This window comes from Calypte anna, chromosome Z, assembly GCF_003957555.1.
Source record: "Calypte anna isolate BGI_N300 chromosome Z, bCalAnn1_v1.p, whole genome shotgun sequence".
Taxonomy (NCBI): Eukaryota; Metazoa; Chordata; class Aves; order Apodiformes; family Trochilidae; genus Calypte; species Calypte anna.
In genome coordinates, this window is record NC_044274.1 from 5,994,766 (window position 1) to 6,009,376 (window position 14,611).

The following is a 14,611-nucleotide window of genomic DNA, read 5'->3' on the forward strand; positions in this document are numbered from 1 at the left end:
ATTGAACTGCGCTGTTGCTCATTCAGGCATGACCCAGTTTCAGATTTACCCACCAGCCACCATGATTATCAGTGATGATAATCAGTTAATATTTATAGAATTGTAGAATTATTTTGGTTAGAAAAGACCTCTAAGATCATTAAATCTCCCCTTTAACCTAGCAGTGACATAGCAATCACTTGTTATGAGACAGATGACATTAACTGTCCCTGGGTTCCAACCACTCTTCAGGGATTTCAAGAAAGTGAGAAGTTTCCCCTCAGACTCCTTTTCTCCAGGCTTAACACCCCAGGTCCCTCAGCCACTCCTGGGCAGACTTGCTCTCCAGACCCTTACCCACCTCTGTTGCCCTTCTCTGGACATGCTCCGGACCCTCAATGTCCTTCTTGTCCTTGAGGGGCCCAGAACTGACTCCAGGATTTGAGGTGTGGTCTCAACAGTGCCATGTACAAGAGGATGATCCTTGCCCTGGTCCTGCTGGCTGCACCACTACTGATACAAACCAAGATGCTGTTCACATTCTTGGTCACCTGGGCACAGTCTGGATGAAATTCAGTCACTGCTAACAAACACCCTCAGGTCATTTTTCACCAGGCACCTTCCAGCCACCCTGCCCCAAGCCTGGAGCATTGCCTGGGGTTGTTGTGATCCAAGTGCAGGCAATTGGCCACATTAGGTTGCTCCTGAGAAACAATAACTTTCTTCCCCCTTTGCTTAATTCTCTTCATGTTTTAAGTATTATTTATGTATTTATTGTAACTTATGTGCTATCTGTTCACTGTTCTTCATTTTCATTCTTTTTTGTCTGGGATGATGCAGAAGCAGCAGTTCACCCAGCTGCTTCTGCTCCAGGTTATGAACCACCATTCTTCATCTAAGAATTTTTGGAAATCCTTCACAAGAGTCAGAACAATCTGGTCTGTGTCAACTGTACTACACACAATACCTTTTCACCTTTTAGTGTCCTTTTCAGAGTTGGGCCACACTGCAGGTTTGAAGTACTTAGCTGACTGAAACATGGGAAATAAATAAATGTCAGAAAAGAGCTTGCCAACAGGACACACTAACCACAGGTGTATGAACAAGTTACTATGGAAGCCCTACCAATGCATGTTCTTAGCCTATAGGAAAAGTGAGTCAAGGTTAGTAAGCAGTAAGAGAGCTTTTTATGACTAATAAGGCAAACGCATTCTTATATTTCTTCCTATCCACTGGCCATTTAAGATTTTTAATTTTTCTCCCTCAGCACCTTCATTTCATATTGTTATCCCCTTCACATGCAGTTCTTCTGGCTCAATATTTTATTATGCATTGCCCATGCTGGCGAATAATGTCACATGATGGAGCTAAATTGATGCTCCTTATGCAGCTGTCATTCCCATTTTAAGGTTTCTATGTCATGGGCATACATTCTCTTTCAATATTCCTGTGATCAAGAAAAGACTCTTCTCTCACTCACGAACTCTCCTTTGAGCACATTAAAAAGATGAAAAGGAAGACTTCAGTGAAGCTTTCATGATTTTTTTTTCCAGTCACTTCATATTCTGCAAAAATGTTATATTTTGCCTGAACTAATATTGACATGTAAAAGATCAATGTCATTAGTTTAATCAAGATGTTGTGAAAATATTTCCCTTAATTAGATTGTTTGACAGATCTTCCTAAGAAACTTCAAAATTACTAAACCCTCAACATTAATTACATTATTCAAGAGAAAGCAAAACAAAATAAAACAAAAAGCAAGCAACAGCTCTCCACCTCCATTTCCTGATATAACACCCCCCTTTCATTGTACCAAGTAACTTTTTCTTTGAAGAGCAACCAAAGTGACAGGTGAAAAGGTAAGACATTGTCCTGTGAGTTATGTATCGGGCACTTCAACACCTCATACATTTGCAACACTTGCTTACTTCAGCAAACAACTTCTGAAAAAAAATTAAATTATTTTATTGCAGTCCAAATCTCTATAAATCTAATGTAAATTCTTCTTCTGCCTCCCTTCTGTTGAATACCTTTGTCAGCAGCCAGGGCAGTATTCTTGCATCCCATCAGATGACAGTTGCATGGAGATGGAAGGAGGAGGGAGAGGTTTATTGCAGCTTTCTTTTCACTGCCAGGAAGATAAGCATGGTGTGCTTCAGTCTGTCTGCAAGCTGGGAGCATGTTAAGATGTGAAAACTAAAACAGAATACATGTGTATTGCATTCCATGTACTGTGTCAGGACAGACAGTATTTACTGCAGTTAGAACATATATTTTTGTGACCTTTTAATTACAGTGTTGGAAACTCATTCAGATTAAACACAAAGGGACCTTTCAGAGTCAAAATATTATTTCAGTTGTGTGAATGATTAATATTTTTGTTTGGTAGTGTGTTTTTTATTTTCTTATATATTTTTTTTATTTACATTTCTTCTTTGTGACTGTGTACAATGCATATACAAATAAACATATAGCTGTTCCTGCCTCTTCTTTGTGGCCTACTTAACTCTCAAAATTTTTTTCTGATCTTCAAATTTCTGGTATCACATCTCAATCTTCTGTAGACAGCTGTGGAAAACATCAAACTGAAAGCAGTGTCCTGCTCTGCCCTCGTCACTAACTCCTGCTCTGTTTTATCTTCTCATCTCAGTGGAGTGTATTCAGGACAAAATATTGTCGTTAGAAGCTGTGTTATTTCCATCTTCAAAGTAATATAATGACATAGAGATTTTCATGGGTTGCTAAGTAGTAAGTGCATTTACACAGCACCTAGTCTGCTTAGTGACAGAATCCTAATGAAGAACTGAATTCAATTGACTAGTGGAATTTTTAATGTCTAACACATAAATGAAAATAGCCTAGACCAGTCTATACATAGGTAAAAATTTGCCGCTGGCTGTACTGGACTGATAGTTCATCACTTTCAGTGTTACAATAGGAGTTTAACACCACTTTCTATTTGATTTAAAGTAGACTCTAAAAGGTACATTTGTAGCTTCTTTTATGTGTACATCTTTTTTAATACACACCTGTTAGTGGATGATAATTATTTTTTTTTTTCTGACAAAAATTTGAAAACATTTTCTTTTTTTGTGAACTTAAAACTGTAATACCTAATGTTTTCTTTACTAAATACTGGTGTCCTATTGTGAACATTCCAATCTGAACAGATGTAGAAATTTCTGCTTTTTGTAGCCATCTTTTGACCATCTATGTCTTTAACTGTGCATTGCAATCAAAGAACCTTTAAAGATGATGGACAATTTAGAAAATTGTCAGATCTCTGAAAAATGCTTTGAGCAATTGACCCATACTTGTTCATCTCAAAGACTGATGCTAAGGATTTAACACTTCCACATTCTCTTCAAATTAGGCCCAGAGCTATTGCTGACTGATGTGAGATCATGTGGTTTTGAGTATCCAATTCAGTCAGATCCTTAGGCCATCTCTCTAGAAACATTTCCTAGTATAAAGATGCTTTAACCCACTCATCAGTCTTGCTTTTTGACAAGATAAAGACATAAGAGTACAGCCTGTAGTAGAGAAAACCAACTTCAGTGTCTCACATAAATACAGGACCCTGATTCCACAGTGATTTTTACACGAAATTACATGCTCATTTAATTATTTAGAATTATGTCTGTGAATGAATGAAATAACATTATCACAAGGTGGAAACAATATATCAAGAATCCTCATGTTTTTCTCTTCCTTTGCAACATGCAACTGCATGGAGAATATTTCTCTTTACTCAAAACATTTGCCAAAAACAGGAATGAAATTACCTGGAGGCATAGCTCCTGTGTTACAAGAATAATGTGGATCCAAAATCTAGGGGAAAAAATATCCCAAAGTGACAGAAATTCTAGGCAGAAATCAGTGTTGGGAACTAATCATGACCACAAAAAGATGCAAAAAAGCTCCAGGAATTAGGCAAGTGTGAATTTCCATTGCATCTAAAATTTTTTTTCATATGAAAAGGAGTGAGACAGATGCATTAAATGAAATAGCTAGTAACACCCTAGACTTTTCATATGAGAGTGTAGCTATGATGACAGCAGGTCAGGGAAAATGTCAGTCTAATCTCAGAGTGTTTCATAGTGAAGAGCATATAATTTCCCAGCCCTTAACAGCCTTGGACTGGAGAAGAGGGTAGGTAATTCTTCCTGGCTAAGAACATGTTACATGTTTTGTCTTGGGGACATATTAGGTGAAAAGGATATAATTTAGGGCATTAACTCTCCATTTTTTTCCTAAGAGTTTAGTTTTTCATAGGCCTATTACCAAGTTTCCCTTTAAAAACTGAACAAATTATTTTACAATCCCACACTCTCAATCCTCAAGCCCCTGAAAGTAAGCAACACCTGCCCCATAGACTTGTGTGTGCAGCAGGTCATTAACAAATTCCCTTTGGATTATGTGGCTTCATTCTGCTCATTGTCCTGGCCTTTGAGTGCAGGGGGCTGGGTACACAGGGGCAATTGATTTTAAAGACTGGTTGTAATTATATTGATAAAAATTAAATTTTTAATAAAATTGATATTAAAGACTGAGGCAAAGAAAGTATTAAGTGCCTCTGCCTTTTCCTCATCTTTTATCACTGTGTTCCCTTGCACCCAATAAAGGCAGAGGATTCCCTTTAGCCCTCCTTTTGTTGCTAATGTATTTATGGCACACTTTTATTGTGTTTTATGGCAGGAGCCGGATTAAGTTTCAGTCGGGCTTTTCTCACTGCAGAACCTTATGACATCCTTGTAGTCCTCCTGAGTTGCCTGCTTCTTCTTCCAAAGATCAAATACTCTACCTTTTCTAGAATTCCAGATGAAAGTACTTGTTCACCCAGGTGGTCTTCTTCCCCACTGGCTCATCATGCTAGAAGCCATTCTGATCATCAGTAATTCTAAGTGTGAAATCAATAAACATGGAAAAACATGGAAAACTTTTATAAGAGTTTTAAGACATCAGCTTCCAAGTAACTCTAGGGAGGGAGAAAGAGTAGAACTAATTGCAATACACTTACAGTAATGATTAATTGTATGGCAGCTTTTTATCTCATCTAGCCTTGTAATCTAGCAAGCCAGCAAAGCTGAGCTTGCAGAATTGCCTGCCATGAAGTTGGAGTGAGTCTTGTTCAACTAATTATATCTGAAGACTTCCAAATGGATTTAAGAGTACTGGTGTTGACATGAAATTCTTTTCTCACACTTCTGCAGTGTGCTACCCATTCACTGTTTAGGCTGCTTAAAACAGGAATCTGCTTCCCCAGGGAATGAGGAAGGGGAAAAATTGCATGTGTTTGGTTGAATTAAAAATGCTGGTTAAGTGTGAGAAGAAATTAGTTGGGCATTCTAGTGAAATCCATCTAAATCAAATGGGTAACTGTGTGTACACATTTATAAACATGATCATACATAAAGGTTTGCATATGGAAAAGTTTTACTATCATATTTTTAAGGAATAAGTCACTTTGAAATTAATTTCAAATTCTGAAACAAAGCGGAATATTTGTGTTGAGGGAGATGAAAATTTGAGATTTTAACATCGAGGTTCTTTAATTTACTTTTGCATTTACTGTGCATTTGTTTAGTCCTGAAACATACTGAATTTCTGGCCACAAAGAAGAAACACTAGTTAGTTATAATATCTAGTCTCCAACATATCTTTCAGCCTGTATTTATTTCCACTAGATCTTGGTTTTCCCCTTCTTCCATGGGTGTCATTGCTCAGCAGCAAGAATATTATAGGCATTTAATAATGTGAATTTCTGAAGAAAGAAGAGAAGGGTGAAGGGTTTTGAAACTTTTTCTTTTTTTTTAAATATTCTATGACAAATATCATGTGAACAAAAAACAAAAGCGATGCTCATCTTAAAAAGAGAGAAAGATTAATTTTTCTATTTTATGTGGTTCTGTTCAGGCTATCAACCCTAGCCATCACTGTATTATCCAAGTATTTGAGCTTTGACTTGAACAATAGAATTTCACACTTGGAAAGATCCTAATGCCAGCCCACAGAAAGTCTCTGCCACCATGTGTGCTGATAGAACACTTGTCCAAGGGAAAAATGAATAACTGTCAAAGGTGACAAAGGGACAACAGATCTGCTTTGGGGTTAGTGGTTTGGGTTGCATGCTTCCTAAAACAGGAATCAAATGTTTAGAGTAAAAGCCTTTGGCTCTAGGTGGCCAGGTAGCACCAGACTCATATCAACCTCTGCTGGACCAAGTCTCATTTATCAAACACAGACCTCATCCCTCTCCAGATTATTGGGTAGGTCTGTGATGCTTACCAGTGCTGGGTAGCCAGGGACCTTCCTGACCTTCCTTAATTCCTTTCTGGTACTGTAGACATACAGTGATGAACTGACTCTAGTAAAAATTAGTCAGCTCTGCTTGTTGTTCATCATTAAGGAGAAATCTCCCACGTCTTGTGCAAGAATGCCTTTGGCACAAATTCAGTGTCAGTGCTGGAATGAATAAAATTATCATTCATACGTTTTGGGTCAGTTCTGCAGGGTTTGGGAAGAGGGAGGGGCCACAAGGATGGCTTCTTTGCAAAGCTGCTTGGAGCTTCCTCAGCTCCATCCCTGCCTCTGGCCAAGGCCAAGCAGATGAAGGAAGGATGACTAAGGAAGCTGGATGTGCCTCTGCCAGTCACATACTCAAGAAAGGGGAAACAAATTTGCAGGAAGACTTGGAGGGCAGAGGAGGAAGAGGTGAGAGCAATGTCAGAGCAGAGATCCAAGGTCAGTGAAGCAGGACAGGAGGAGGTTTCTGAACAGAGATTCCCTGCAGCCTGTGTTGAGATGGCAACTGTGCCCCTGCAGCCCATGGAGGAGCCAAGATGTAGCAGATGTGGATCTGCAGCCCTGGAGGAGCCTGTGCCAGAGGAGTTGACTGTTCCCGCAGCAGCCATGACTCTGTGGGCAGCCCGGGCTGGAGAAGTTCCTGAGGGACTTCACCCCATGGGAGGGCTTCATATCCCAGGGGTTCCTGAAAGACTCTCCCATCAGAGGGACCCCATGTAGCAGGGGAAGAATGTGGAGTCTTCCTCTGAGGAGGAAGGAACAACAGGAATGTGTGGAACTGCTCCTAAATCACCACTGTGCTCCTAAACTGCTCCTAAACTCCATCCCCTTGTACCTTTGAGGGGGAGCAGGTAGAGAATCAGGAGTGATGTAATTTGGACTCAGGAAGATGGGAGGGGTGGGGGAGAAAGTATTTAAACTGTTTTTGTTTTCTCTTTCTCCTGTTCTGACTTAGTTGGTGGTAAATGAAATAGTTACTTTTTTTTTCCAAGTTGAATCTGGTTTGCCTGTGACTGTAATTGCTGGGTGAAATCCCTTCTGTCTTTGTCCTGACTGAGAAGTTTTTAGTTAGATTTCCTCTTCCCCAACCCTTAGTGGAGGGATGGAGGGATGAGTGAGTATACCCCTGGTTGTTACTGTCTGGATCTGAACAACAGCATCATGTCAAACATGCAACACTCTAGCTTTTGTTACCTGGCATTGTATTCACTTTCTAGACTCATAAGATTATTTTTTTCATAACAAATCTGGTTATTTGATACCAAAGAAGCTACCAATATCAATATTAATATTAATATTGAATCAAACAATATTGAAACAATCAATATATTGATCTTTCCAGCCTTTTCCTGTGGCATGCTATAGGTTTGTGCATGTACCAAAAGCTTATGCTGTTGGCTCTGATACGCTGCAGGACGCGAATGTGAAGGGAAGGGATGTGAAAGACTTCAGATTCTTTTGGTTTGCCTCTCTGTCTCAAAACTGATATTTAGGTGCTAATACACAGCCTGGCATCTTCAGTGGGGCCTGTCAGGAAACAAGAAGTCCATTAAAGATGAAGGTAACAGACATGGATCTTTCCTAGACATCAGTTGGAGTATTTATGGCTCTTCCTACTCCTCTTATTATTTGCTGTGTTACAAACAAGGATACTCAAGATGCTGCATCCTTCCCTGTGTGTTCTTAAAGCTATCTTTTGTTTACAGTTCACATAAGCTATTGTTTGTCAAAAATGCAGAGCTTGATCAACAACTACCGGAATTCCTCCTATTAGCCTAAGTGGGATTTAGATGAGCACTGTGGTTAGCAACAAGTACGACATTCTGTCACTGGTTAGTGATCCAGACCTCCTGACTTCTGAAAAAATGTTCATGAAGTGGTTTACATATCTCCAATTATCACACTAGAGAGTTAATGAGGGCTGTCAGGGTAGAATTCTCTGTAGTAAAAGTTTAGAAGAAACCTCTGTGTCCTTAGGACTCCACTTGCAGCCTCCAGTGGTCTTGATGGTTGCCTGGTTCCAGTCACAGAGGGAAAGCTGTAAAAGCCACCTCAAATAGAACATGCTGTTGCAGGGATAAGATGTGCAACTGGAAGTCCATTGAAGACCACTACAAGTTCACCACAGGTGGTACTGTTGACTCTGCTAATACTATTTCTGTCTATAAAATCTTCTTCGGGGTGCCTCTGTTGCTACCTTGACCAAAGTAGAGACAAAGCTGAACAAAAAAAAATCCTGTCCTGACAAGATTTGCCAGCTGATGACAGTCCAAGGACAGAGGTAGGTTATTGATATGTTTAGTTTCTTTGCACTTTTCTCAGATCCAGATTTTATGCACTGTCTATAGGGGTCAATGATTGCCAGTGCCTCCCCACCCACCTTCCAGCCCCCTGTGGCTTTTTCGTCTCCTTTTGGTTGTGCAGGAACTGACCTTAATGGGGAACTGGCTGTCTTAAAGATGGCAGCTCATCCATCACTGCTTTTGCAGGCTGCATTTAATCTCACTTGTACTTTTCCAAGGGAGGTTTGCAAAAGCCACAAACAGAATCTTAATGCTATAAAATGTGGTTTGTAGACAGTGAGTACTTCCTGTCTGTATGGAGCCGTACTGTGTTCCAGCTGCTCTGAATTATCCTGAGAAAAATCTCTCAAATTCAGCTTAAGAGTCTCATGTAGCAACCACAGTCCTTAGGCTGTTGTAACTGGTATATTTTCCCTCTGAACACACATGTTCCCAAATGGGACACTCAGAGCAATGCCTTCTGCAAGAAAGACTTGAAAACACTGTGCTCCTGGGGGTCACACATCATCTTCCTCAAGCTTCATTGCACATTTTATGGACTTGTCCTTCTAGAGCATCTTGCTCTTGAGCTACGCCATGAGCTTCAGTGTCTTGCTTCTGTAACTACTGATCCAGTTTTTAAAGTTTAAATCAAACTCCGGAAGCTTCTGCAAGACCCTAATTTTTCATCTTTCATTATCTTCACTACACCTGTATTCCACCTTCGTTCCCTCTTAAGATTTACCAGCAAAGAAACAAGCTAAATTGGAATCAATATAACCAGAATTATACTGTGGGAGATTCTGCCAGATTCAATCACAGAGGGTTTCTCTAAAGATGAGATACAAAGCCCTGCTTCCCAGGTATATATTCAATAGAATGGCCTCACTCCCTGACCTGTTTGTCCATGTCATGCTGACAGATCATATCTTCCCCTTAGACAGACCCATGGAAGCTGCAATTTGTCAAAAAGTCCCTGAACTGGGCAGATTTGGGATGGATTTGTATGATATAGTTTGGCTTCTGACAATAAGATGAGAACAAAGTAAATCCCTGGAATTATGTGAGAGTCAGTGACCTCATCAAGGGCTTTATCCCTTATTTGTCATTCCATAGCTGTCCAGCTTCTTGACAAAATTATGAGCAACAACAACAACAAGTTATTTTTCCCTCCTAACATCTCTCTATATTTACCATTTCTTCAGCAAATAGATTAATTAAACTACTATAACATATTCTCATTGGTGCTGGAATCACTAGTGGTAATTATGAGAGCATTAGATTTCAGAGAAACATGTTTTCAGCCTTGAAGCTTAAAAATTCCAACTAAACATCCTGAAATTGCTTGTGCAAGGTGTCCTCCTCATGCTGAATTAGTTCATAAATTTTCACAGAACAGTTAATCAGTTCCTGAAGGCAAGATTTAAGAGAAATATCATTCTCTAAAATTCAGCATTGCCATTAATAACTTCAGTGTTGTCTGTAATTTGGCAGAAAACTGGATTCCAAAACCAAAATTTGTGGCCAAAATTTGGCCAAGTTATAAGGCACCAGCCACAAAGAAACTGGGAGGATGTTTTTCTGCACAATGTATTTCTCCTGAGTATTCTTCGGTTCTCAGAGCTCTTAGCAGTCTTCTTTCATTAAAGAGCATAGCATGTCTTCCCTGAAGCTGTTCTTCCTTGCAGGTGGGAGAAAACATCATTTTGATCCCAGAAAAGACAAAAGCAAAAACAAAATCAAACAAAAAAAAAGTGAAATGAAGGAGGTATTAGATAGGCAAAGTCTAGAAAATGATGGACCAAAGGGAAGAGCAATTTTCTTTATATTTTAGTATTACTGTGGTTGCATCCTAATTATATTTACAACCTTTAACATAAGGATGTTTCATTTTATGTGCCTTTATTTCCTTTTAGATAATGGGTGTGTAAATTTTTCACCAAAACTGTAGCTCCATGCAATTGTTTTCTCAGAACTGCAGTGTCTTTAACTAAACAAAATGAAAAATTCTTCTACAGCTCAAACAAGGCATAACAAGGCAAAATATGATTTTAAAGTCCAAAATAGACTAAAACTGTCTTCTGTCCAGACAATCAGTTTCTCAATGGTGCCCAGTAGGCATATTGAATCACACATTTTGCTTACACAGCTGCCCAGAGAAAAACAAGGACCATATTGCTACCCATCTCCTTCTGCTAAAGGTTGGAAATTACAGCAGTTGGAAAGCAGTAATGGTCTCTCATTGAGTCATGGAGTTCAGGCTGGCAAACAACCTTCCTGCTTACCCTTAGGATACTCTTAATTAAATTAAGATTATACTTGGAACATAGAGGAATGATCCTGCTCATGTTACAAGGTTTCTGGACCAGTGCAGATTTACCTCCAAGCTGGAGCACACTATATTTCTGTTTCATCCACAATCCTGTTTAAGGGTAGTACAAAAAAAAAAAGCATTGTGATGTCATAAATTTATCATAAAGGGCATTTTCCTTATAGTATGTATAAGATTTTTTTTTTTAATGTTGAAATAGAAGGTTTTACTTCCTTAGGCCCTTTGGTTACATGAGGTAGAAATAAGAAAAAAATCCAACCAAGATTAGTCCTGTGGAAGACAGTAGCAACTGAGACTTTTCATATCCTTTTAGGTAGCCTTTCATAAGGCTATCACAAAGTACTTCTCTGCCTTTTCATCTAGGTGATTGGAAAGTTACTTGAATAAATAATGACACCCCAATACAAACAAAAACAAAATCTGGAATTACTGACCTACAATTTAAATACGCAGTAGACAGTTCATTCATAAGAGTTCATTCATTCATTTTTGTGCTCAAATAGTGAAGAGAAAGGATAGTCTACTGTCCGGAAAGCTGGCTTAACATTCAGAAGGTAATAGGTTGTGCTCTTTGGTTTGCTGCAGACTTGATATATGTTAATGGATGAACTCACAAAGTGCAAAAAATTCCTTTGGTTGAAGACAGTGGTACTTCTTGTGATGAGCATTTGAACTCTATTTACACCACACATTTATCAGTGTACTGAGCATCCTCCCACTGAACAGGTTGGCAGTTCAAATGCCAAGAAGTAGCCAACATGGAAATTTTAGGTATAAGATTCCTGTTTAAAAATTCAGGCAAACTGAGAAAGAACTGGCATGATTCCCTCTAGATTCATAGTTATTCCTCTCCTTACAGCTCCTCAAAATACAAAGACACATTTCCTTCATGTTTTCTGAGAACAGTAAGTACATGAGGCCACCTGGGGAAGATGAGCTGAAAAACAGATTTTGGCTTTTTTTACAGTTCAAGCATGAGCTAAGTGATAGGATTACAGGCCTGCCAAGACCAAAAACACTTAAGATATCCTCAGAAATTAGTGTGACTGAAAAATCTTAAGGTAGGAAAGCTAGTGTGCTTAAAGAATCAAGGTACCTCTATGATTCGTTAGTGCTGAACAGCAATTTTCTGGGACCTTAATTCTGTGTAGGTCTTTTTGGCCATCTGTTCCAGTTTGTGGAATAAAGGTACCAGCACTATCAAACTCTACACGATTACTCCACTAAAGAGAGGAAATGCATGGAAAAAATGGTGCATCAGAATTAGGAAAATATACCTGTACACTTGAATATCCCCAATATGCTGTGTTTAAACATCTCTTGGATGATCCTTTCACTCTCGAATCTTCTATGTCAGGTATCTTAGAACATTTTCTTGTAAAATTATATGTCAGTGATTTGCAGTATACAAAATGTAAGACTATATACGCTGCAATACTCTCACATTGATTCACGCTCTGTGGTTTAAGTCATGTTTATGGATTTTTCTTTTCCTTTCAGGTTTCAACTGAAGAAGGAATAAGCTTAGCCAGAGAATACGCCTGCTCCTTTTTTGAGACTTCAGCTGCTCTCCGCTTCTACATTGATGATGTGTTTCATGGATTAGTGAGGGAAATACGAAGGAAAGAGTCTTCAATGTCTATGGTAGAAAAGAAGATGAGGATAAAGGATAGTCTGTGGCGCAAACTGAAAGGATCCCTGAAGAAAAAAAAAGAAAGTACAACCTGATAGCAATTCTCCATGAGCCACCCATCAGGAGAGGAGCTGACATCAGCAACCTGTAACAGTTCAAAAAAAAAAAAAAAGCAACATTGACACAGCATCATCCAGACCAGGTCCTGGAGTTCCTTCCTTCAGCTCTCATGCAGAAGTAGTTCCTTGAAGACCCAATTCATGGTTGCTCTATTGCTTCTCTGTATTATAGATCAAATCACTTAGCATACTCTCTCATCCCTTCTCTGCAAACCTGAGTGGAGAAAATACTGTTATGTTTCCCTATGGTCCCTGGCTGATCTTCATATGAACCAGCAGAACCAGCTTTCATCAGCTTTAGTACAAGGGATGCACTTATTGCCTCCTCTCTACATGCATGTAGCATCTCACCACTCCAGGAATGTGAAGACTGATTTCAGTGGACATTTTGGCTGTTTAAGGACTTAAGGATTTGACCTTCAGTTTTGCATTCACATATATGTTTAGGGTTAGACTGTGCTCAGTCTGCACGTGTCTGTGTGTGAATGTGTGTGTTTAAACAAGGCCCAAAGGGAATGATGGGGCTCCCTGTTTTGATTATGTAGAACCCCTTACTCATTCTGTCCCTTACATTTAGCAGGAAGAGCTGGCAAACATAGCACAAGTCATTCACCAGCCGTCTGGAGGATGCAGAGTTGCAGCTCTGTGTCCTCTTCATTACTCAACAGAACTGTCTAGCAGGGGTGCAGTGTCCTGCAGAGACAGTGCATTGGAATCAAAGAATAGTCTGGGTTGGAAGAGACTTTTCAAGGCCATCTAGTCCAACCCCCTGCAGTGAACAGGGCCATCTTCAACTCAACCAGGTTTCTCAGAGCCCCATCTAGCCCAACCTGAAATGTATCCAGGGATGGAGCTTCTACCACCTCTCTGACCAACCTATTCCAGTGCTTCACCACTGGCCACTCACCAGTGTCTCATTTAGTAGTGTACAAGTACACTTTCCATCTGATGCTTCCTGGAGCTCTCCTTGTAGGAGCGGAGCTCTGTCCCAGTGTGCAACATCTGCTATGTAAAGTTTCAGCCCTTGAACTACTAGACAATTGCATCAGGTCAGTCACCATCCTCCACAGCCCTTGACCAGCCAAGTAAATCATATGATTGACAAGTTGGGCATGTCTTTTAAATATTCCTTTTTAAAGCTGGCATGAAGTAGAATATAGTCTTCATTGACTTTTTTCCCCCTGCCCCATACCTCTTTTACAATTGATGTTATTTATAAATTTTAAAATTAAAATGTGTATACATTTTGTCAAAAAATAAAGATTGTGATTTCCATTAAGCCATGCTAGTAGTCAGTGTAATTTGTGTCTGCTGTGGAGTGATAAACAATATCAGAAAAATTAGTAAATGTTCATTTTTCTTTACTTTAATTCTTTGACTATTTTGCAAGGTTTTAAGTAATTGTATTTTGGATGATCTGGAGGGCAGTTTATTTGTTTTTCTCAGTTAAATTTGAAAAGGTTATGGTTTCACAAAGAACTTCATTTCATTAAAATTTGCTGCTTTGTTCTCCACTTTCCTTCCTTTCAAGAAAAGCCAGTGATATTTTTTGACTTGTCAAAAATTCTCCAGCAGAAGCACTACATAACTGTATATAGTGAGATGATATGGGTCTTTCTGTCTATTTTTGACATATTATTTCAGAGCAATACAAATGCACACATGCATTTAAGGTGAATTTTCTGTTTCTTGCCTCCTGCAGCTGAAATCTGAATTTATACTGCTTTAACTAGTGTTTTTGTTTTACCTGTATTACTACAGAGATTTTAGGTCAAGCATCCTGGAGACAAAGAGACGTGTTGTCCAAAGAATTTCTGAGCTAAGTATGGGTCGAGAGGCAACTGGAGGCTGCACTGAACAGATGGCAGCTGAGACAATAAATAATAAGGGGGAACATCTGTGAATGTTCCAATACTGCACAATGTAGAGAGGTGAATGACGCAGTCATTCCATGTGT

General features: G+C 39.2%; 1 protein-coding gene across 1 annotated transcript in view; it reads left to right on the forward strand.

The window, feature by feature from the left end:
- The window catches only part of RIT2 (Ras like without CAAX 2), a 186,401-nt gene extending 173,712 nt beyond the window's left edge, over positions 1 to 12,689 (forward strand). The window contains exon 5 of the mRNA XM_008498180.2: positions 12,403 to 12,689. Coding sequence (XP_008496402.1) covers positions 12,403 to 12,630 — 228 coding nt within the window. The 3' untranslated portion in view covers positions 12,631 to 12,689. The remainder of the gene's footprint in view (positions 1 to 12,402) is intronic.
- The last annotated feature ends 1,922 nt before the right edge of the window (positions 12,690 to 14,611 follow it).